A 23,566-nucleotide genomic window follows, 5' to 3' on the forward strand; every position below is an offset into this window, starting at 1 on the left:
AATACTATTTTCCCCTTTTCCTCTGTTCTCATTGCAGAACCAATTCCGGGTAAGCTTGGATCTCTCTCCAACAGCACTGCAGCCCTCAGGGGACATTCCCCAGTGGCCACTTGAGAAGTCTCTGCCTCAGCCAGGCAGACAAGGCTGAACCGAGGCCAGCCCAGAGGGGGGGTGAGACCATGGTTTGTCGTGGTGGGGCCAGAGAGGACAGAGCCTGGGGCTGGGGAGCGGGGCTGGGGGCCTCAAGGCAGGCAGGGCAGGCCCCAGCGCATCACTCATGCTGTTCTGCTCACCACAGACTACATGCCCCTGTGGGTGTACTGGTTCATTACGGGCATCTCCATCCTGCTGGTGGGCTCCGTCATCCTGCTCATCGTCTGCATGACCTGGAGGCTGGCCGGTAAGCGCTGGGGCTCTGGCTGTCCTGGAGTCAGGCTCTAATACCAGCACCACCACTCACTACCAAGGCAAATCGCTTTATTCTCTGAGCCTCAGGTTCTTGCTTGAGAACCATGTCATAAAGCTGTTGTAAGGACTGAGTGAAATAAGACACATGAATTCTTAGCACAGAACCTGGCATGTGCTATTTGCACAGTATCTGTTAGCCACGATTATATTTGTTGTTATTAAATGTAATATTATTAAAATCAATAGGTTGGAAGGAGCCAGAGTAGAGTTTCCCTGTGTCAGGAATGACCATCCAGGCAGATGGAGCAGCCTGAGCAACCCCATCCTGCAGCCGCCAGACGTGGACACCTGGGGTCAGGGAGAATAGTGAGGGTCAGCATCGGGTGATAGAGAAGGCTCCGGCTGCCCTGAGCCACAGGGGTGGACCCCAGCCCCACCTCATTAGCCTTGTAGTCACAGGCCAGTTACTTAACACACCGTGGATTCACTTTTCTTTTCTGTAAAATGTACTGATAATGCCTCCCTCTCAGGACTGTGATGAAGGTTAAATGAGTAGCTGAGGAAGGTGCTTGCTGGGGGGGATTAGTACATACCAGTGTCTTCTCCCACCTGCAGCCCTCTGCTGGCCAAGTCCTAAGCCGGGAGAACACAGGCCTCCCGGTTGGGGCCTCAGCCCTCCCCTACCCCACCATGACCCTAGGCTGCTCCTTCCATCATCTGGGAAGCTGTTTCCACCCTTCCCTAGGCTCGTCAGGATTAGTTGTTAATTATTATTAATTATTATGTGGTAGAAAGAAAACCAGCCAGGCATGGGAGGACCTATGGGAGGTTCCAATAACATTCAATAGCATCTCGGCCAGTGCTCCATAGGCTGTGCAGCTCTCTAAAGGTTTGGGGCTGGGTGGCGGCGGTGCTTTTGGTTTCCTTTCTGCTGTTGCGCTTCTGTTTTCCGAAGTGCCCTGCACCACAGGGTGAAGGCAAGAGGAGCCTCGCTGTTATTTGGCTGTCTTTTGACAGTTCTGGGGAAGGCTGGAAGGGTCAGGATTGAGATTAAGGTTCTAAGTCATTTGCTCAGTCATCTGTGGATCTTAATCATCCCAGCTGTCACTAAGGAGTTAACTCCCGCAGAGCAGTTTTTTCATCACATCTGCGAGGGGAACAATTGCTTAAGTGTGTGGGTTCCCCTCCCTCACCTCAAAAATACCAGGAGGAAATGTTGCAAGCAGCCTGGTGGGGCTGATTCTGGAAAGAAGTGTGGTAAGATGCATGTCTTCTGTAAAGACACTTCTGGGGAAGAGCTTTCCCTCAGGTGGAGTCAGTTTGGGTTGGCCAGATTTCAGGGAGACAGGGCAGACCAGGACTGTAATGAGGAACCAGGATGGACGCCCCCCTCCCGCCCCCGGCACTGGGGCTCCCAGCTGGATCAGTGCTACAAAATAACTGTGATCCCAGTTGATTATGCACAACGTGCCAGGCACTTCACATACACACACTCATTTAATACCCATTAAACGAGAACAAATATAGACCCACTTCACAGAGGAAGAAGCTGCATTTCAGAGGCACTAGTAACTGCTCCAGGTCATAGTGCTTGTAGTGGCAGACCCAGGATTCATGCCTGTGCGACCACCTAGCATGGCCTCCCTGCTCAGTCTGGGGGCTGCCCCCTTACCCTTCACCCTTTGTCAGGGATGGGGCAGACACCCTGTGAGCTGGTTTCTGTTTCTCTTCCCAAAGAACCACTCCAGTGTATTTCTTTTCCTTTCCAGGGCCTGGAAGTGAAAAATACAGTGAAGACACCAAATACACCGGTCAGTATTTCCTGGTTTGCGTGTTTGCTTATTTTTAAAGCAGTGGAGGGTTCTCCTGGGATAAGTGCGTGGGTCGCCTCCTGTGGTCTAACTCCCAAGTCCCTTCAGGAAAGCCCACCTTAGAAACCCCCTTCCAGTACCCCACTCAGAAGGGCCCCCAATAACAAGGCCTGGGTGCCATTTTTTGAATCACTCAGACAAGGAAAGAAAGGTAAGTGCACCATATTTTGTGAAAAGAGGTCCTCCCTGGAGCAGACAACAGAGCTTGGTGCCTCTTTTTCTTTTCCTAATTAAAGTATAGGCTAAAGACCCGCTAGAAACATAAGAGATTCTTTTTCCCACAAGGCAGCAGACTGATTTTTTTCAGGCAGCCAAAGGTGGAATAGTTGCATCTGGGTTTTTCCAACAGGCCTCAGTTGGGTTTCTCAGCTTAGGCAGGTAGCCAAGCTCTGTGTCCTGGTCCAGGCCCCTCCTGGGCTGGCAGGCACAGAGCTGCCCTGGGCCCTGGGGTGATGGTCAGCGTGTGTGGTCTTGTTTCCTTAGATGGCCTGCCTGCGGCTGACCTGACCCCCCCACCGCTGAAGCCCAGGAAGGTCTGGATCATCTACTCAGCTGACCACCCCCTCTACGTGGACGTGGTCCTGAAATTCGCCCAGTTCCTGCTCACCGCCTGCGGCACGGAAGTGGCCCTGGACCTGCTGGAAGAGCAGGCCATCTCGGAGGCGGGAGTCATGACCTGGGTGGGCCGTCAGAAGCAGGAGATGGTGGAGAGCAACTCGAAGATCATCATCCTGTGCTCCCGCGGCACGCGTGCCAAGTGGCAGGCGCTCCTGGGCCGGGGGGCACCTATGCGGCTGCGCTGCGACCACCGGAAGCCCGTGGGGGACCTGTTCACCGCAGCCATGAACATGATCCTCCCGGACTTCAAGAGGCCAGCCTGCTTCGGCACCTACGTAGTCTGCTACTTCAGCGAGGTCAGCTGTGACGGCGACGTCCCCGACCTGTTTGGCGCGGCGCCGCGGTACCCGCTCATGGATAGGTTCGAGGAGGTGTACTTCCGCATCCAGGACCTGGAGATGTTCCAGCCGGGCCGCATGCACCGTGTGGGGGAGCTGTCGGGGGACAACTACCTGCGGAGCCCGGGCGGCAGGCAACTCCGCACCGCCCTGGACAGGTTCCGGGACTGGCAGGTCCGCTGCCCCGACTGGTTCGAACGTGAGAACCTCTACTTGGCCGATGACCAGGATGCCCCGTCCCTAGATGAAGAGGTGTTTGAGGAGCCACTGCTGCCTGCGGGAACCGGCATCGTGAAGCGGGCGCCCCTGGTGCGCGAGCCTGGCTCCCAGGCCTGCCTGGCGATAGACCTCCTGGTCAGGGAGGAAGGAGGAGCAGCAGGGGCAAAGCTGGAACCTCACCTGCAGCCCCGGGGTCAGCCAGCACCGCAGCCCCTCCACACCCTGGTGCTCGCCGCAGAGGAGGGGGCCCTGGTGGCCGCGGTGGAGCCTGGGCCCCTGGCTGACGGTGCCGCTATCCGGCTGGCACTGGCGGGGGAGGGCGAGGCCTGCCCGCTGCTGGGCAGCCCGGGCGCTGGGCGAAATAGCGTCCTCTTCCTCCCTGTGGACCCCGAGGACTCGCCCCTTGGCAGCACCCCCATGGCGTGTCCTGACCTTCCAGAGGACGTGAGGGAGCACCTCGAAGGCTTGATGCTCTCGCTCTTCCAGCAGAGTCTGAGCTGCCAGGCCCAGGGGGACTGCAGTAGACCCGCCATGGTCCTCAAAGACCCACACACGCAGTACGAGGAAGAGCAGCGGCAGTCAGTGCAGTCTGACCAGGGCTACATCTCCAGGAGCTCCCCGCAGCCCCCCGACGGACTCACGGAAATGGAGGAAGAGGAAGAAGAGGAGCAGGACCCAGGGAAGCCGGCCCTGCCACTCTCTCCCGAGGACTTGGAGAGCCTGAGGAGCCTCCAGCGGCAGCTGCTTTTCCGCCAGCTGCAGAAGAACTCGGGCTGGGACACGGTGGGGTCGGAGTCAGAGAGGCCCAGTGCATGAGGGCGGCTCCCCAGGGACCACCCAGATCCCAGCCTTGAGAGAGGAGTGTGGGTGCACAAGTATTCATCTGTGTGTACATGTCTGCATGTGTATGTGTTCGTGTGTGAAATGTAGGCTTTAAAATGTAAATGTCTGGGTTTTAAACCCAGGCATCCCTCCTAACTTTTCTTTGTGCGTCTGGTTATCTTCTATCCCCAGGGGAATCCACACAGCCCGCTCCCAGGAGCTAATGGTAGAGCTTCTTTGAGGCACCATCAATCATTCATTCAGCATTTATTGTGCACCTACTATGTGCCAGGCATTTGGGATACCAAGATAAATTGCATGTGGCATGGCCCCAGCCATGAAGGAACTTAACCACTAGTGCCAAGGACACATTAACAAACAGGATGGACCGGGCACGGTGGCTCACGCCTGTAATCCCAGCACATTGGGAGGCCGAGGCAGGTGGATCACTGAGGTCAGGAGTTCGAGACCAGCTTGGGCAACATGGTGAACCCCCATCTCTACTAAAAATACAAAAATTAGATGAGCGTGGTGACACATGCCTGTAGTCCTAGCTACTTGGGAGGCTGAGGCAGGAGAATTGCTTGAACCTGGGAGGCAGAGGTTGCAGTGAGCCGAGATTGTGCCATTGCACTGCAGCCTGGATGACAGAGCGAGACTCCATCGCAAAAAAATAAAAGGATGGTCACATGGGATGTAAACGCTGAATGGGCCAGGTGCAGTGGCTCATGCTTGTAATCCCAGCACTTTGGGAAGCCGAGGCAGGTGGATTGCTTGAGCTCAGGAGTTCAAGACCAGCCTGGGCTCGTCTCTACCTAAATTTTTTTTTTAGTTAGTCATGGTGGCACATACCTGTAGTACCGGCTACTCGGGAGGCTGATGCGAAATGATCACTTGAGCCCAGGAGGTGGAGGCTGCAGTGAGCTATAATGGTACCACTGCAATCCAGCGTGGGCAACAGAGTGAGACCCTGTCTCCAAAAAAAATAAGTAGAAAGATGGAGTGGAAGCCTGTCCAGGGCTGTGAGCATGCACAGGAAAGGCACCCAGGCCAGGGGAGATCCCCGAGGAGATGCCTGAGCTGAAGGATTGTGGTTGGGGAAAGCGTAGTCCCGGTAAGGAAGCAGCCTGTGGGTAAGTGCTGGCAGGTGAGTGGAGTGAGCGTGTCAGGGAGCTGCTGGTGGAGCCTGGAGGGGAAGGAGGGAGGCAGTGAGAGAGATCGGGGTGGGGGTTAGGGGGATATCACCGGAGCTCAGGCTGGGGACAGCCTTGTGCGCATCAGTCCTGAGGCCTGGGGCACCTTTCGTCTGATGAGCCTCTGCATGGAGAGAGGCTGAGGGCTAAACACAGCTGGATGTCACCTGACCTCATTTATAGGAAGACAGAAATGTCAAGGTGAAACGTAAAAGCATCTGGCAGGAAGGTGAGTCTGAAGCCCTGCATCCGCATTCCGACGATCAGTGGGGAGCTGTTAGCACGCAGGATTCTTCAGAGCAGCTGGGCTGGAGCTCCCCTGAGCTCAGGAAGCCCCAGGGTGCAAGGGCAAGGAAATGAGGGGTGGTGGGTCAGTGAAGATCTGGGCAGAACTTGTGTGGGGAGAGGAAGGGGTGCTGCTGTGACTTCAGGGTCTGAGGTCCAAAGACAGCATTTGAAAAGAGGCTCTGAAGCTAGTGTTTGAAGAATTTGTTCCTGCAGTACCTCCTGGGGGTAGGCTGGAGGCTTCTGGCTTCAGGGTCCTGAAGAACACATTGAGGTGCCGTCTGACACTGGAATAGGGTGCCCTTCATTCCTACACCTGAGTCCTTAACTATATTTCCAATCTCCAGTGAGGAGGAGAAGATTCGGAAATGTGACAGGAGAGCAAACAGGACAGTTTGCATGTGTGTGTGTACACATACATGTACGTGAAAGATGATAAAAGTGCATAAATTTGTTGATCTGGTAAGAGTTTCTAGCAGGAGTTTCGAGCCACATATTGTAAGTCAAGAAGTTGCTAGTTGCAGAGTTTTTTCTTGCAGTTAGACTTTACCTGGTGGCAGCAGGGCCACCAAAGCTCTGTGTCCCAGATGGTGCATGGCCCATAATCCACCCAACAGCAGCAAAGGACCAGGCAAGGGAGAACAGGAGCGGAGGCCTCCCAGCCACTAGCCTCTTGGGCTCAATCTCTCCTCCAATAATCCTGAGAGGGGCTTTGTTGGGTCTGGACACCTACCATGCATTCTGTGACCTTTCCCTAGCTTCCAGTAAATACCTGTTCGACGCCCAGAGCACAGGATACCACGATGCACTCTTCCCTGCGTAGAGCACATGTTCCCATCTGCTCCCATTCCTCAGGAGCCTTGAATTCTAGCTCTGCTGGCCTTTGAGCCCATGCCAGTAAATGTCCCGATGGGCATTGCCTACTATCTTCAGGGCAGCTGCCTTTGTTCTCCTAACAGCTTTATTGGAATACAATTCACTTACCATACAATCCACAATTGACCCTGCACAATTTGATGCCAGTTTAGTATAGTCACAGTTCAGCAGCCATCAGCACAGTCAATCTTAGAGTTTATTACCCCCAAAAGAAATCCAGCTCCCAGTCACCACCCCAACCTCCCCTTCCCTAGGCACCCCTAGGCTACTTTGATCTTTGTAGACTTGCCTCTTCTGGACGTGACATATAGAAAGGAGTCATAAATTCTCCAGGGTGTCTATTTCTTCTTTAATGTCATTCCCTGTTTCTCCTCACATTCCCTCCCCGTTTCCTGGGCCCATTCTCACACTGGTCCTTGCCTACCCTAAATGCTATTAATTCTGTCACTCTGAGTATGGTGTCCGCTGTCAGCTGAATGCCAAGAGCTTCAAGGGTGTGTGTAAATAAAGCTACACCTTTATTTTTGTATTATTCTGAACCATGGCTAATAAATTGTTTCACCAAGAAATGTCTCTCTAAGAACAGATGCCCTACACGCTGTGCCTCTCCCACCTCTTCAGCTCCTCTCCTGAGTGTGCAGAGGTGGTTCCGGCTGGGAAAGAAGCAGTGGAGCATCTAACCATGCCTGTGTCCAGGGCAATTATGCATGCGGCCGCCAAGCAAGCTCCCAACTCCCGCGTAGAGTTTCATGACTTTTTCCTGCCTACTATCTTGATCCTAGTTTTTTTTTGTTTTTTTTTTTAAAGGAATAATTACTTTGATTCAAAACCAGTTTCTCTTTTCTGCGTAGGAAGGTCCTTGAAGGTTAGTTTAGGGTCCAAAAAGGGTGGTGTTCAGTCTCTGAAACATCCGTTCAGCAGTTTGAGCTGGGATCTCTGAATGCAAGGGTATGATGGATATACTTCTTTCTTGCTTTTGTTGTGTTTTGGTTTTTTGTTTGTTTTTAAGTCAGGGTCTCTCTGTCACTAGGCTGTATTACAGTGGTGCAATCATGGCTCACTGCAGCCTCCACCTCCCAGGCTCAAGCAACCCTTCCACCTCAGCCTGCCCAGTGGCTAGAACTACAGGCACGCACCACTGTGCCCGGCTAATTTGTGTGTGTGTGTATTTTTTGTAGAAATGGGGTTTCACCATGTTGTCCAGGCTGGTCATGAACTCCTGGGCTCAAGCCATCTGCCTGCCTCAGCCTCCCAAAGTGCTGGGATTATAGGCCTGAGCCCACCGTGCCTGGCCTTTCCTGTTTATCTTTGAAAATTAAACACGGCATAAGAGAGAAGAAGATGTACTTACAATGCAGTGGGCGGTTTTAACTCTATAGCCTTTGGGCTCTGTAGTTGGTGCTCCTCTTCCTAAATAAACAAGGTGTATGCAGGGCCCTCTTCTGCCTTAGCGCCCTGCCAGCTGGGACTCCAGCAAGGCCCGGGGCACCTGCGGGCAGAGTGAGATGGAGGGCTCCAGCAGCCGGGCCCGCATCCCACAAGTCAAGTGTGTTGGACAGAGGGTCCTTACAACGAAGAGGCAGCAGAGTTAGGGGCTGGCCAGCTGCTCGTCCGCCCTAGGTAGCTTGCTCATCTGTAAAGTGGGTGGGGCAGGAGTTCCCACCTCATGGGGTCCTGGGAGGCCTGCAGTATCCCTGAGTGGCACCAGCCTGCTTCTGGGGCAGAGCAGTTTGTGCCCCCTGAGGTACCACTGATCCTGTTTCCCTGCTATTAGGTATTGCTCTCTCCCTCCGGTGTTTGCCTTTTCAGATTATAAAAGTAATATGCGTTCCCATATTTGGCGTCTCTCAGGAGCTCAGGAAGTACGTGGCTGAGTGAACATGTCCATTGTGGGAAAAGTGGCAACAATATGGATTCCATGGGTATATTTTATAGAAGAATATGAAGAAAAACAGCTACCCCTAAACCCATGGCACAAGCTGTTCATGTTAATTCTGTACCTGACGCTTTCCCCACGGGGCCTCCCCTCTCTCTGAAATGGCATCCAGGTCCATCTTGCCCTCCACCTCTGCATGGCTCTCCATGCCCCATTGCCTCTCCCAGATCCTAGCACTGAGTCCACACTCTCGCCCTGTCCATTTAGGTTGATGAAGGCAGGCAGTCACCCGGGTGGGCCAGTCTTGCCTGTGAGAGGAACATGCAGTCTCCTGTCTCATGGTTTGAAGGGTGCCAGGAAGCCTGGCCCAGCCCACCTCCCCCTGGAGTCCTACCCAGGAGGAGCAGCCCCTTAGGTCATTGACCATAGGGTGAGTTCGCTCACTGGATCCTTCCTCCCTGATGAGACAGGAAGAAGGTACACAGTGACCGGGTAGGAGGAGGAGAGGGAGTAGAAAGGAGGGATGCAGGTGGCTGGTCCCTGCATTTGCCTGCTTTCTTGCATGGGTGTCCCACTGGCCGCCTCTGCTCACCAGTGTCATGGGATTCTCTCAGAAGATGAGAACAGCCCCTGCTTTTTTGCTAGAATGGCTGAGCTTTCATAGAAAGGAAGCTGGACCCAAGCAACAGCCGACCACTAAAGGTTGCCTGGAGCAGTGCAGATGTGGGAGGAAGAAGGGCCTTGGTGCACACTGGCTTCTCTTCCTGACTGCAATGTGGCATTGTGCCAGCTACCTCCTCTTTCTGGGCCTCAGGAAAAATGGAGAGAAAGCAGCCCTGAAGGTAGCTGTGAGGAGGGAAGGGGCTAACGTGACAGTCAACCACGCGCTATATTTTCTTGTTCTTCCTTAGGGCAAGAACTGCATGGCCAGACTCAGGCAAGGCCTAGGTGTGGGCTGGGCATTGCCTACACGTGAAGAGATCACTCCGCGTCCCTACTGCACCTGTCACAAAGCGCCTTCTGATGTGCCTGGCAAACCAAAATCGGTGAGCGCCAGCTTGCTTCCCTAGAAGACATTTCTAAATATTCATAACATGCTTGGTCAAATCAATCACCTTATTTTACATCCGCTCCAGGGAGAAATGAAGACATGGTCCTACGTTGTTCTGTAATTATTTTCTATGTAAATTTTGTTCCTTGTTACAGTTATACGTGTCTTAGGGGAAAGGACCATTTCACGTGTCACCTCATGTGATTCTCACCGCAGCCCTGTGATTGCTCCTGTTTTATAAATAATGACATAGTTCCAGCTGATGGCCAAAGCCACAGCTAACGAGAGGCAGAGAGAGCTCAGGCTCCCAGGAGCTTCCACTCTCAGACCTTGCCTCCCGGGCTCTCCTGAGTCAAACCCCTGTGTAGCATTTGGCACAGCCAGAAGCAGCAAGCTAGGGTCACAACACAGAGAGGGGCTGTGTAATACTGGCTGCCTCTGTGCTGAGAAAATCACTATGTGTTTATTTTGGTGCAGACCCAATGTTCTTCCTTAGACTTAATACTACCCTTCATGTTAAAATAAACCCAAACAAAAACCTATGGCCTTGTCCTTCTTATTCGTACGTAAGAATTTGTGCTTCTGGCTGGGGCAAGAGTGATAGAGGAGGGCACAGTATTTAAAAATTAGTTTCTCAAGATGTTCCCCCTTTGGAAAGCTACTCTTAGAAAGAAATGGGAAGCCGGGTGTGGTGGCACACTTCTGTAGTCCCAGCTACTTGGGAGGCTGAGGCAGGAGGATTGTTTGAGCCCAGGAGTTTGAGGCTGCAGTGAACTATGATGGCGCCACTGCACTCCAGCCCGGGTGACAGAGTGAGACCCTGTCTCAAAAAGAAAGAAAGAAGGAAAGAAAGAAAAGTGTGAGAGAGAGCCCAGGGTGATGAGAAAAAATCGTTCTCAGGCTGAGTCCATTAGAGCTGAGCTGGCTGTGCCAACAAAGCCTGTCAAGACACTCACCAGCTCCAGGCCACAGCTTCACTGCCTCCCTGAAAAACATGCCAACTGCCTAGAAGGAAAGGGCCAAGGTGTACCCATAATGTTAACACAAACTTATAAAATAATGGCGAATGTCACAGTGACATTTAAGAATTTTGTAAGGAAACCAGAACAGAAAAGATCTTAAAACAAACCACACAGGAAGCTTGTCACAAGTCTCAAGTTTTTTATTTTCAGAACAGAGTCTCGTTTTATTTTTAAAAAGAGAAGGAAAAAAGTGATAAATGCTAGTGAGGTGCCACTTCCCTCCTTCTCCCAGGCTCTAACCGCCAGCTAACTCTCTTTCACAAAACCCACGGATGCAGAATCAGGGCATGTTAAAATGGAACAGTCTTTAGAGAGGGTCTAGTCTTTTTAAAATAAGTAAGGATTTGGGGACTAAAAGAGAGGAAGCCCCTGACTCGCTGAAATGTTAGGAGCAGGCGGTTCTCGAGATTCTGAGCCCAGGATCCTTTTCTGTGAACTATGCACATGCTGGCACTGGCCTCAGGAGAGACAGTGCCCTGCCTTGGCTGTCAGGTCCATGGGGAATTCTCAGGTTTGCCCCTTCACTAGAGATGCCCTAGAAAGCAAGGGCAAAGGAAGCTTTAGGGGTCATTGTGACTGGGGCAGGGGAAGTGAGTGCAAGGACTCAAGAAAAACACAGCAGAGGAAGGGACTGACCCTCTGAGCACACAGTGGTTGACCCACATGTGTAAAAGAGGGTGACTGGGGCTGAACTGGGGGCCTGGTGTCTGCCAGAATTGGCCAAGTTGCCATCAGCTTCTTGACATATCCAGGCAAGTGGCAGCTCATTGGAACTTATCACAGCCTCCCACCAAAAACCTAACAGTACAGAGATTTTACAGTCAGGGAGGCCCAGCAGGAGACAGCCATCCAAACAATAGAAGGGGGGCAGGTCAGGGGGCCAGCCAGCGGCTGGCCATGGCTCAGACACAGTGTCCTTTCACAGTCACTGAGATTAGGTAGCAGAGAAACAGAGCAAAGCTGGAGAGAGGACATGGGAACAGGGAGCAGCTGTTGGTACCCACCCAGGGCCCAGGCCCCAGAACCTTGAGTACAATCAAAGGGAGAGGAGAGGAGTCAGTGGGGGCAGGGGAAGAAGGCAGAAAAAAATACCAATTAAGTGTGAAATCTAGCCAGCTATTGGGCCACATAGGGTGAGGGACTGGAAGCACAGATAGTGCATGGCGTGTAAACATTTTCTCCCGCTGTTCCCTGCTCTGAGAGCACGAGGAGGCTCAAGAGAACTCTGGTCAAGCCTTCTGCCCCTCTTATGTCTGTCTACAAGGGTGTCTTCTGCCCCAAGCCCCCAGGCAGTTGGAAGAGGGGACTTCAAGGGGGAGGCGGGGGCTTGGCCTGGGTGCTGAGTTAACGGCCAGTGACTTGGCACTTCTGGCCCTCCCTGTGCACTCTGCAGCTGTGCCAGGCCCTGCCCCACACCCAGTCCAGGCACCCAAGCCCTCTCTCCGGCCTTCTCTGCTGGGGCTTCACACACCCAGTGCAGAGTAGGGAATGTTCTGCAAGTGCAGCCTGGCTGGCTTCTCTCCCAGCCACCTTTACATGGAGCATCAGGACCAGGGCTTTCAAGAGCCACAAACTCAAAAGAATGTGAGAGTTGAAATTACCTTCAACCTTAGAGATCACTCATCTAACTTCTACTTTTTTAATGTGAGAAAACAGGCCCAGGAAATAAAAACGATACGTCACTCAAAGCCAATGAGTGACAGAATCAGAACTAGAATCCACATCTTCTGGTAACTCGTCTAGAGTTTATTACACTACATAGAACTTCCCAAACATAAGAAGGGAGAAGGGGAAACAAAAATTCTTCAAGTTTCACCCCCACCACATCCTGTTGAGGGTGGAGGGAAGTGAGTATTTCCTGGCCTCGTTAGCTGCTGTCCTCCTGCACCCTTAAAATATGTAAAAATACTTATCCTGCCTCAAAGATTGCAAGAGTGACATTCCACACCAAGACTGTAAGTGCAGTCCCCGGATGTCTCTTGTCATCACCCTCAATGAGAGGAAGAAGGAAAGTTCCGCAGCCTGCTTTGGCCCTAGTGAAACTCTTAACCAGACCAGAGGTGGGAGGTCACTACCTCACTTTCTGATCTACACTTCCTAGAGGAAGGACAGATGAGGAATGGGGCTCCTACTCCCTTGGGCCCATGGGAGGCCCAACTTCACATCCATCCAGGAACCCCACCAAAGCTATTACTCTAAGCCCAGATCCGACCCAGTTGGCACCAAACCACAGGAAGGATAAGAGTTCTAGGTGCAGAGGGAGGAACAGAGAGAGGCCAAGCCAATGGCTGATACTCCGCAGACCCTGTAATAACACTGGCACCAAACCCCAGCTGGAGCCAGTGGCCATGGCAAATGCAACTTCTGAGTATTTTGTCTTCATTTTTTTGCAAGCAGCATCAGTGCATGATGCAACAAAAGTTGAAAGCACGGAGGTAGAAATGCTCACTCACCCAAGAAAGGGTGCAGTTTGGTCCTTAGAGAATGGATCCCCTCCTCTCCCTGAGCTGAGAAGAGAGGAGCAGTATTGAGGAAGATCCTGGGTGAGATTCTCCCTTCAAGGGGAGTACCTGGGCAGCTCCCAGGGGCCCAGCTCTTCCCGGGAATTCATGGTCGCAAATCCAGGCAGAAAAGAGAAGGGTGGTGATAAGGATGGTGTAGGGGGCAGGGCCTCCCCAGATCTCCTACCCATTGCAAAGGGCCACAGGGTGGACACAAGAAAACAACACTACACACACAGAGACATACGCTTTGTATCTATCACCTGGAAGAAATCCAATAGACACATCAGTAGAAAGTGGGTTCTGGGTCAATTTCAAGGCATGGCACAATGGCCACTAACCACAGCCTAAAAGAGGCTGGCACTTCTAAGCAAGGGAGAAGGTCCAAGGCCCAGCACCCCTCTCCTCCTAATGGATGGGAATTGGAGTGGAGGTGGGCAAAGCAAGAAGCAGAGGTACCAGCCCCTTGGAGGTCAGGATTGGGGTAGGATAGGAGAAGAGAGGAGATGGTAAGTGCACCTACCTCCCTCGCCGTTAACTGCTGGTCTCCCTCCAAGCGGTCCTCACCCCAGGGGTGGAGAAGGACACCCTGGCCCTTAGCCCTGAAAAGGGTTACCTCTTCCAAATAGACCCTGATCAAATCTAGGTGACAGAAGGTAGAAGACAAGGGGGTTGGGGACTCTCAACCCAAAACCAAGGACCCGTGCCCTTCACCCTCAATTCTGGGAGGCCACAGCCAGGGTGTTGACATAACCATGAGCACACCCCTCGTTCTCCGAGATGCAGTGGCCCAGCTGGGAGCCTCCCTGAGGTGGTGGCGGAGGTGGCGGAGGGGCGGAGGGTGGAGCACCGTAGCCCCCTCTGGCCCGACTCGGGGAGGCCCGACTGCCCCGGTCCCAGCAGCCCTCCAGGGCCTCCAGGCCGCGGCAGCCGAGGAAGAAGAGGTTCTTGAGCATGAAGATGGAGAGGGGCTGCTGGTAGCTGACCACCAGGAGGCAGCGCAGCGCCAGCAAGGGCACGTCCACCAGGCAGCCGCCCAGCAGGCGCAGAAGGCGGCTGCAGCTGCCAGGCCCGGAGGCCTGGCCCCAGGATGCAGCCGCTGCGGCCGCGGCGTTGAGCTCGTAGAGCCAGAGCACCGGCGAAGCGAGGGTGAGGAAGTAGACGGCGATGAGCAGGTAGCGCAGGTGCGCGGGTAGCGGCACGCGGCCCTCCAGCATCAGCTCCACCAGCGTGAAGCTGTCGAGCAGGTCCAGGCACGTGCCCAGGAAGCATCCGGCCGCGCGGTGCCGCTGGGGCTGCAGCAGCAGGGGTCCTGCCGATCCCGGGGGCGCGCCCGCCTCGCTGATGGCCCGCACCAAGCTGTAGAGCAGGGGCACCGACAGCGCCATGGTGAGACGGAAGCCCGTGGTGCCGAAGGGCGCGCGCAGCTCGATGAGGTCTAGGATGGACGTGCCCAGGATCAGCACCACCTTGGGAGTGAAGGCGATGGAGTAGATAAGCCAGGCCAGGTAGGCGAAGGCGAACTCGCCCGCCGCCGCGGCCGCCCCCAGGCCGCCCCCTGCGCCGCCGGCGCCCCCGCGGGCTCCGCGTGCCTTGGCCCCAGCGGAAGCGGCCGAGGGGGCGGGCAGGTGCAGGGGCGCCGCGGCATGGTGGTGGTGCAGGTGGTGGTTGTGCGCGCCGCTGGCCGCGCCGCCCCGACGGCCCCGGCTGTTCTTGGCGAAGAAGATGGCCCAGCCCACCACCACCACGAGGTCAGTGGCGATCCAGGAGCACCAGTACAGGTCGGTGACGGCGATGAGGTACAGGTCCAGCAGGCCGCCCTGTGCCAGCAGCAGCACCACGGACAGCGCCTGGTAGCCCCAGCGGCACCTGGGACTGGGGGCGCAGCCGCGGCGCCGACCCCTGCGGCCGGGGCGGTCTGGGCAGCCGCAGCAGCAGCAACATGGGCAGCAGGAGGCGCCGCTGCCGGTCCCGGTGCCGCCCGCGCCCCCCGCCGAGCGGCTCCCGGGGCCCCCGACGACCCCGACCGCGGCGCCCCCGCCGAAGTCCGCGGCTGTCATGCTGCAGGAGGAGGTGGGCGTGGAGGTGGAGGAAGAGGTGGCTGCTGAGGAAGAGAAGGCGACAGGCGCCGGGCCGGCCGGGGCGCCCACCTGAGCCGGCGGCCCCAGGAGCGCGGCGTTGGGCACCAGCGGCTTGCTGACGCTGAGGCTCTCGTCGTCGTCCTCGCGCTCGGCGCCCGTGCTGCTGCTCGGGGAGCCGCCGCCCCCGCCGCGTCTGCCGCCGCCTCCCCCGCGGCTGGTGCTGGTGCTGGTGCTGCTGTCGCCCGAGCCTCTCCGGCCGCGGAAGGAGCCCCCGCGGAGGAAGAGGGGCTGCAGCCGGGCGGCGGCCGGGGGCGGCGGGAAGGAACCGGACGCGGAGGAGACCGAGCGAGGGTGGCCGAGCGCCGGGCGCATTGTCCTCCGAGGGGCTCTGGGGCCGCCCAGCTGTTCCCTCCCCGCCAACCCCGGGCGGGCGAGGCGGGCTAGGCGGCCGAGGGGAGCCGGGGCCCGCCGCCTCCCCAGCAGTGGGGACTCGCACCTGGGCCGGGCGGCGGCGAGATCCGGACTGGAGCCACTGGACTGGGCGAGCCGGGCCGGGCGGCCGGGAGCGGGGGCAGGCGGGGAACCGAGCGGACCGCGGTGAAGGCAGGCAAGGCGGGGGCGGGGCGGGGCGGGGAGCGAATCCTGCCGGGAGGGAGGGAGGCTGGCGGCGGGGAAACCAGGACTGGATTCGAGGGGGAGAGGAGGCAGCGAGACCAGAGGAGGAGAAAGCGCGGCACGCTGGATCAACGGGAAGAGAAGGGGCGGGGGTGCCGTGCGTCACAGTCGGGTCGGGAGCCCTGTGGCCTGGAGGAAGCGGGAGGAGGCGCGGGCAGCCGCCAGGGCGAGTCGACCCGGTGCGGGGGGACTCCTATGGAGCGCGGACTCCTAAGGAAGTCGCTGAGAGCCCCACCGGCTGCACCGCAGGGCGTTAGTACCTAGATGGCTTCGGTGCCCCCAAGCGATGGGCTCAAGCTACAGGGCGGGCTTTGCACCTGGCCTTCTCAGCTCTGAGGCAGGCAGTGGGCAGCTTCGCCTCCACCCTCCGTCCAGCGCCCTTCCCATGGGGCCATCCGCCTCTCCCTAAGGCACTAAAAACCAGTGGAGGAGTCAGGTCACATTGGCAAAAAGGGCCAGGGCAGCAGCCCCAGACCTATAGTCCTAAATATCCATGTACCCAGCCCTGGGGTCACGAGCCATCTCAGGGATGACCCTATTCCAGCGGATGGAGAAGTTCCCTGAAAACACCTGCCTGGGAGGAGAGACTAGGGAACGGGATTGGGCAAGTGACATCCGCCCAGCTTTAAAAACTTCAAAGGTTTTTAAAGCAGAATGGGACATAATAGGAAGATGTGTCTAGCAGAGAGGAAAATAAAGGGGCATTTAGAGGTGTGGGCACCTGGATGAAAACAAAGGCTCCAAAGGGATGATGGTGAGGGTTACAGCCCATCACAGTAGACAGAGACACCAAGGAAAGAATGCAGTCAGTGGCCCTGCGTAGACAGGCTCAGCAGAGAGCACACCAGCGCACCCCAGGACTCATCCAAGGCTGGGGCTGGATGTCGATGCAGCAACTCTGGAAGGCAGAAGGTAGAGTGCTGCCTTCAGGGGTTTAAGGGAGAAGGAAATGACTAGGGCAGTTGGGGCTCAAAAACAATCTGAGGTTCACCAATAATGGAGACATCCCATTCCCAGCCCCATGAAAACAAAGCAGAAAGCCTGCCTGCCCTGTTCGCCTCCACACCCTTCTGGGGCCTGTGGGCTCCCCGATTTCATGACCTTTGAAGCTGCTGCTGCGGGCTCATCTCCCCTAGGCAACAGCTTGCAGCGTGATAATATCATGCAGTGTGAGGGAGCTGCATGCAGTGGAGCCGCAGGGGTTGGTCAGGCCTCGCACCTAAATCCGCCGCTTGAATAAGGGTCAGTTTCAGCCAAACCTGCCTTTTCCAGTTCCCTGGAGGTCAGTCTGCACAGCCAATCCCCGGTAAATATACAATTTAGAACCTGCACGATCTCCACCTCCCCCACACACACCACCTTTGGAAAGCTGGCATGGTGGTGAGGGCAGGAGTTCTGGGGCCGCCATCCCAGCCAGCTGTGCCACTTAACTCCTTTGTGGTCTTAGCCTGAATATTTCACCTCAGAATGTTGATCTGTAAAAAGGACCCCACCCCAGCCGGGCATAGTGGCTCACGCCTGTAATCCCAGCACTTTGGGAGGCCAAGGCGGGCGGATCACCTGAGGTCGGGAGTTTGAGACCAGCCTGACCAACATGGAGAAACCCCATCTCTACTAAAAATACAAAACTAGCCAGGCGTGGTGGCGCATGCCTGTAATCCCAGCTACTCGGGAGGCTAAGGCAGGAGAATCGCTTGAACCCGGGAGGCAGAGGTTGCAGTGAGCCGAGATTGTGCCATTGCACTCCTGCCTGGGCAACAAGAATAAAACTCCATCTCAAAAAAAAAAAAAAAAGGACCTCACTCCTACCTTAAGGGATTGTTGTGAGTATGAAGAGAGATCATGTGTGTAATCTCTCTTCGATGACAGAGCCAGTCCCTGGCTCAGAGTCCATGCTCAGTTAAAGGTCTCTGTGTTATTATCATTCCATTAGCCCATGCCTTAGCCTCCCAGGGAACATCAACTCATAGCAGGGGCCACCAACGGCTGTTTTCTGCCTGCACTCTGAGTTCTGCTCCCCGATAGCATTGCACTTTGGTAAGTGCCCAGGAGCAAAGCTGCCATGGTTAGGAGCACTGGTTCTTGGAGCCGGTCTTCTCAGGCTCACAGTGTGAGACCTCCAGGGTGCCAGGTGGGGCCAGGGTCCACCCATATGGGGCAGGGTGGGAAGTGAACAGTCTAGCGGGTGCAGTCACCACTCAGGGTGAGCAACACAGCAGACCTGGCAGCTACCAGGGCTAAGCCAGTCCAGGTCAAAGAGTGGTCTTATTGGGGGGCTGCCAATTGCTAATGGGGGTGATTATAGCAGTCTCCCAGTCCCTCCAGGGGAACACCAGCCGGCAGCTCACGCGGAAGCTGGCCCAGGCCTCCTGCACAAGTAAGTAAAGTGGTGGAAGAAGGATCTCAGCTGGTGGGGCGCGGTGGCTCATGCTTGTAATCCCAGCAATTTGGGAGGCAGAGGCGGGCAGATCACCTGAGGTCAGGAGTTTGAGACCAGCCTGGCCAACACAGTGAGACTCTGCCTCTACTAATAATACAAAAATTAGCCAGGGGTGGTGGCATGCACCTGTAATCCCAGGTACTCGGGAAGGCTAAGGCAGGAGAATCACTTGAACCCGGGAGGCGGAGCTTGCAGTGAGCCAAGATCGCGCCATTTCACTCCAGCCTGGGCAACAGAGTGAAACTGTGTCTCAAAAAAAAAAAAGGAAGCAGCTGATGAAGCAAGAGCTGGACTCCTGAGAGCCAGGGAAGAGCACCCTCCCACTCCCCAGCCCACACCCTACCCTGTCTCAAAACAAAACAAAACTAAACTAAAAGCAAAATATAAACCGGCCAGGCGCAGTGGCTCACGCCTGTAATCCCAGCACTTTGGGAGGCTGAGGCAGGTGGATCACCTGAGGTCAGGAGTTCGAGACCAGCCTGAACAATATGATGAAACCCCGTCTCTACTAAAAATACAAAAATTAGCCGGGCCTGGGAGCATGCGCCTGTAATCCCAGCTACTTGGGAGGCTGAAACAGGAGAATCTCTTGAACCCGGGAGGCAGAGGTCACGGTGAGCTCAGATCACACCATTGCACTCTAGCCGGGACAACTCCTCCTTTTGAGAAGGAGTGAAACATATAACCAACTAAACACAATGAAGTATTATGAATATTATGACCAAATTCAGAGTCCAGAAGAGATACAAAATAGGAGTGGAGCAGCAAAGCCTTCACAGAGGACAAGACGAGAGAGCTGTTTTGAAGGCTGAGCAGGTGTTGGGTAGCAGATAGGAGGTGGAGCTGGATCAGAAGAGCATTCCAGGAGCAAGATGGACAAAGGGCCTAAGGCATAAAGTAGCAGGCCCTATACAGTTACAAATATTGGCTCTGATTGAATATGAAGTACAGGAGAGCATGCAATGAAAGGCACAGCTGAGGAAAACAGGTAGGGCTGAGTTACAGTGGGCCTCGGACTCTAAGCCAAACCTGGGCTGCATTCTAAGGCAGGAAGGGACTCTTGAAAGCAGAAGTATACCAAGCACAGATCTGCATGTTAGAAAAGTTGCTTTGTAATGCAGACGATGGATTCGAGGGAATGAAAAATGGAGGTACGGAGACTATGTTCTGGTTCTGGCAATACTGTGAACTAAATCATATAAAAACTCCCCAGTTTACCAAAAAAACACTCAATGAAATACAACATTCTTTAAATGCACAGTTAATCTCAAAGAGTAAGGGAAACTCTTGGAACCATAAATGAGGAGGAAACCAGACTGGAAAGTGAAGTAAATGAGGCTGTGAGTGCCTTCAGATACAGAGTCAGTCTCAGCCACATTGTCTAATATGGTGGGGACTGGCCACATGTGGCTCTCTAACTTTAAATTTAGGCCAGGCATGGTGGCTCACGTCTGTAATCCCAGCACTTTGGGAGACCGAAGCAGGCGGATCACCTGAAGTCAGAAGTTCGAGAGCAGCCTGGTCAACATGGCAAAACCCCGTCTCTACTAAAAATACAAAAATTAGCGGGGCTTGATGGCACGGGCCTGTAGTCCCACGTACTCAGGAGGCTGAGATGGGAGAATCGTTTGAACCCGGGAGGCAGAGGTTGCAGTGAGCCAAGATGGTGCCACTGCACTTTAGCCTGTGTGATAGAGTGAGACTCCATCCCCTCAAAAAAAAAGTTTCAAAAAAAAAGTGTCTTGCATATTTCTTCTCCTTTCTTCTCTTAATTTATTCAAAAAGCAATTGCATAAAACTGTAATTGTATTGTTGGGCCTTGACATATAGAAATGTAATAGGTTTGACAATAATAGCACAAAGAAGATAGTTGAGAGCAAAGCTGTATTAAGGCAACGAAATGACATAAGATGGTAACTCAAATCCACAGAAATAAATGAAGACAGCCAGAAATGTAAAATACAGATATAGATAAATATTTTTTATATCTTACATATAGGCCAGGCATGGTAGCTCACGCCTATAATCCCAGAACTTTGGGAGGCCAAGGCATGCGGATTTTTGAGCTCAGAAGTTTGAGACCAGCCTAGGCAACATGGAGAAACCCCATCTCTACAAAAAAATATTTTAAAAATTAGCCAGGCATCAAAAATAAATAAATAAATAAATAAAAATAAATAAATGAATAAATCATGCCTGTATTCCATTCGATTGGAGGTGAGGCAGAGATTGTTGAACCAGAAGTGGATTTGACTGGCCAAGTCAGCCATATAATAATAATGGCACCAAAAAGGCAAAGAAGGAATAGAGCTATCCAGAGACAAAGTTTCTTTATCTCACTGGAATTAAGTTGGTATAAATCTGAAGTTAATTTTGATAAGCTAATATGTATAAGCCCTAGAGTGACACTAAGAAAATAACTCAAAAAGTAGTTTAGAAATCGTTAAAGGAATTAAAATGTTACACTACGAAAACTCACTCAATACAAAAAAGAAAAGAAAAAAAAAAAAAAACTAGCCAGGCGTGGTGGCTTATGCCTGTAATCCCAGCACTTTGGGAGGCAGAGGCGGGTGGATCACCTGAGGTCAGGAGTTCAAGACCAGCCTGATCAACATGGTGTTTCACCAATACTCCGTCTGGGGGGAAAGCAAACAAACAAACACTTCAGTCCTACCTGAGGTGCTCGAAAATAAACAAACAAACAAAAAACCTGGCCGGGCATGTTCAAAATCAGCCTGGGCAAGATAGCAAGACCTCATCTCTAAAAATAATTTTTTTTTTTTTCGAGACAGAATCTTGCTCTATCCCCCAGGCTGTAGTGCAGTGATGCGATCTCGGCTCACTGCAACCTCCGCCTCCCAGGTTCAAGCGATTCTCATGCCTCAGCCTCCCAGGTAGCTGGGATTACAGGCACCCGCCACCACACCTGGCTCATTTTTGTATTTTTAGTAGAGACAAGGTTTCTCCATGTTGGTCAGGCTGGTCCCGAACTCCCGAACTCAGGTGATCTACACACCTCAGCCTCCCAAAGTGCTGGGATTACAGGCATGAGCCACCACGCCTGGCCATAAAAATAATTTTTTTTTTTAAGTAGCCGCACACGGTGGCATGTGCCTGTAGTCCTAGCCACCCAGGAGGCTAAAGTTGAGGGTCATTTGAGGCCAGGAGTTCAAAGTTACAATGAGCTATGATCATGCCACTGTACTCCAGCCTGGGTGACAGAGCAAGACCCTGTCTCAAAGAAAAGAAAAGAAAAGAAAAGAAACCTTCAGATTTCAAGTATATAGTAGTCCTCCCTTTATCCATGAGGGATTCATTCCAAGACCTCCAGTGGATGCCTGAAACTGAAGATACACATATACTATGTGTATTTTCCTATACATACCTATGATAAAGTTTAATTTATAAAGTAGGTACAGTAAGAGATTAAGAATAGTAACTAATAATAGAACAATTATAACAATATATTATAATAAAAGTGTATGTGAATGTGGTACCTCTCTATCTCAAAATATCTTAATATTTTCAGACAGTGCTTTACCATGAAACTGAAACCATGAAAAGTGAAACTGCAAATAAGAGAGACTGCCATATAGTCACTGAAAAAAATGTAATGGATGAGCTCAACAGCAAATTAGACACAACTGAAGTGAGTAAATTTAATAATATATATGAAGACATTCTCTAGAATGTAGTACAGAGAGCTAGAGACTGAAAATATGTAGGAGACAAGAGACATGAGAGATAGATTGGAATATCCAAAATATGTCTAACAGAAGTTCCAGAAGGAGAATATAAAAGAATAAGGGAAAGACAATACAGAAATTTGAACTGAGAATTTTCCAAAATTGGTGAAAGAACTTCTCCAACCCACAGATTTAGGAATTGCAATGAATCCTAAACAGGATGAATAAAAATAAACATGCTCCGAGATGTTTTCAAGTAAAATTGTAGAACTCTAGACAAGAAAAAGATCTTAAGAGAAATCAAACAGTAAAAAACAAATTACTTACAACAAACAACAATTAGATAATGGCAGACTTCTCATCAGAAATAACAGAAGTCAGAATGCAGTGGATGGTAGAAATATAGCTAAATAATCAGTAATCACAATAGATGTCATATTAAACAACAGATGATCAGATTGGATTTTTTTTTTAATGTCCAGTTATAGGCTTTTACAAGAAATATCCCACGGCCTGGCATGGTGGTTCACGCCTGTAATCCCAGCACTTTGGGAGGCTGAGGCAGAAGGAACCCTCGAGCCCAGACTGGGCAACAAAGTGAGATGCCATTTCTACCAAAAAAAAAAAAATCGTTTTGTTTTTGTTTTTTTTACGGCGGGGGGGCGGGGGTTTGTTTTTGTTTTTGTTTTTTTAATGGAGTTTCGCTCTTGTTGCCCAGGCTGGAGTGCAATGGTGAGATCTCAGTTCACCACAACCTCCTCCTCCCAGGTTCAAGCGATTCTTCCGCCTCAGCCTCCCGAGTAGCTGGGATTACAGGCATGCGCCACCACACCCAGCTAATTTTGTATTTTTAGTAGAGACAGGGTTTCTCTATGTTGGTCAGGCTGATCTCGAACTCCTGACCTCAGGTGATCCTCCCACCTCGGCCTCCCAAAGTGCTGGGATTACAGGCGTGAGCCACCATGCCTGGCCTTCAAAAAATCGTTTTTAATTAGCCAGGTGTAGTGATACATGCCTGTAGTCCCAGCTAGTCAGAAGGCTGAAGTGGGAGGATCCCTTGAGCCCAGGAGTTGGAGGTTGCAGTGAGCTATGATCACGCCATTGCACCCCAGCCTGGGTGACAGAGCAAGACCCTGTCTCAAAAATAGATAAGTAAAAGAAAAAGAGAAACATCCCTAAAATATAAAGACAAACAAATAAAAAAGGGCTGAAGAAAAAATACACAAATATAATTTAATGCATGTGTATAATTAAACTAGGCAAATATCAACTTTAAAAAGTGGGTTTGGCAATATTAATACCAGAAAAAATAAACTATATGACAAAGAACATTCTTAGGGATAAAGAAATTCACTATATAATGATAAAAGACAGTACACCATAGTAGTGAAGGGCACACACTCTATAGCCAGACTACCTGGATTCAAACCCTGACTCCACCATTTAGTTTTATTTTATTTTTATTTATTTATTTTTTATTTTTTGGAGACGGAGCCTCACTTTGTCACCCAGGCTCAAGTGCAGTGGCACAATCTCAGCTCACTGCAACCTCTGCCTCCCAGGTTCAAGCAATTCTCCTGTCTCAGCCTCCCAAGTAGCTGGGA

The 23,566-nt window shown here is 52.6% G+C and overlaps 2 protein-coding genes across 2 annotated transcripts in view; one reads left to right on the forward strand and one right to left on the reverse strand.

Moving 5' to 3' along the window:
• Nucleotides 1-10,097, forward strand: part of IL17RA (interleukin 17 receptor A) — a 30,061-nt gene extending 19,964 nt beyond the window's left edge. Inside the window, exons 10-13 of the mRNA XM_032138377.2 lie at nucleotides 38-49; nucleotides 299-400; nucleotides 2,178-2,219; nucleotides 2,763-10,097. Coding sequence (XP_031994268.1) covers nucleotides 38-49; nucleotides 299-400; nucleotides 2,178-2,219; nucleotides 2,763-4,270 — 1,664 coding nt within the window. The 3' untranslated portion in view covers nucleotides 4,271-10,097. The remainder of the gene's footprint in view (nucleotides 1-37; nucleotides 50-298; nucleotides 401-2,177; nucleotides 2,220-2,762) is intronic.
• A 604-nt stretch (nucleotides 10,098-10,701) lies between these two features.
• On the reverse strand, nucleotides 10,702-15,764 carry TMEM121B (transmembrane protein 121B). The gene has a single exon (XM_032138379.2). The coding sequence runs from the start codon at nucleotides 15,531-15,533 to the stop codon at nucleotides 13,797-13,799; it is 1,737 nt and encodes a 578-aa protein (XP_031994270.1). The 5' UTR covers nucleotides 15,534-15,764; the 3' UTR covers nucleotides 10,702-13,796.
• Nucleotides 15,765-23,566: the final 7,802 nt, after the last annotated feature.

This window comes from Hylobates moloch, unplaced genomic scaffold (assembly GCF_009828535.3).
Source record: "Hylobates moloch isolate HMO894 unplaced genomic scaffold, HMol_V3 SCAFFOLD_19, whole genome shotgun sequence".
NCBI lineage: Eukaryota > Metazoa > Chordata > Mammalia > Primates > Hylobatidae > Hylobates > Hylobates moloch.

Excerpts from the sequence above, each read along its gene's own strand:
- TMEM121B (XM_032138379.2), bottom strand. The coding sequence starts at position 15,533 with ATGCGCCCGGCGCTCGGCCACCCTCGCTCGGTCTCCTCCGCGTCCGGT.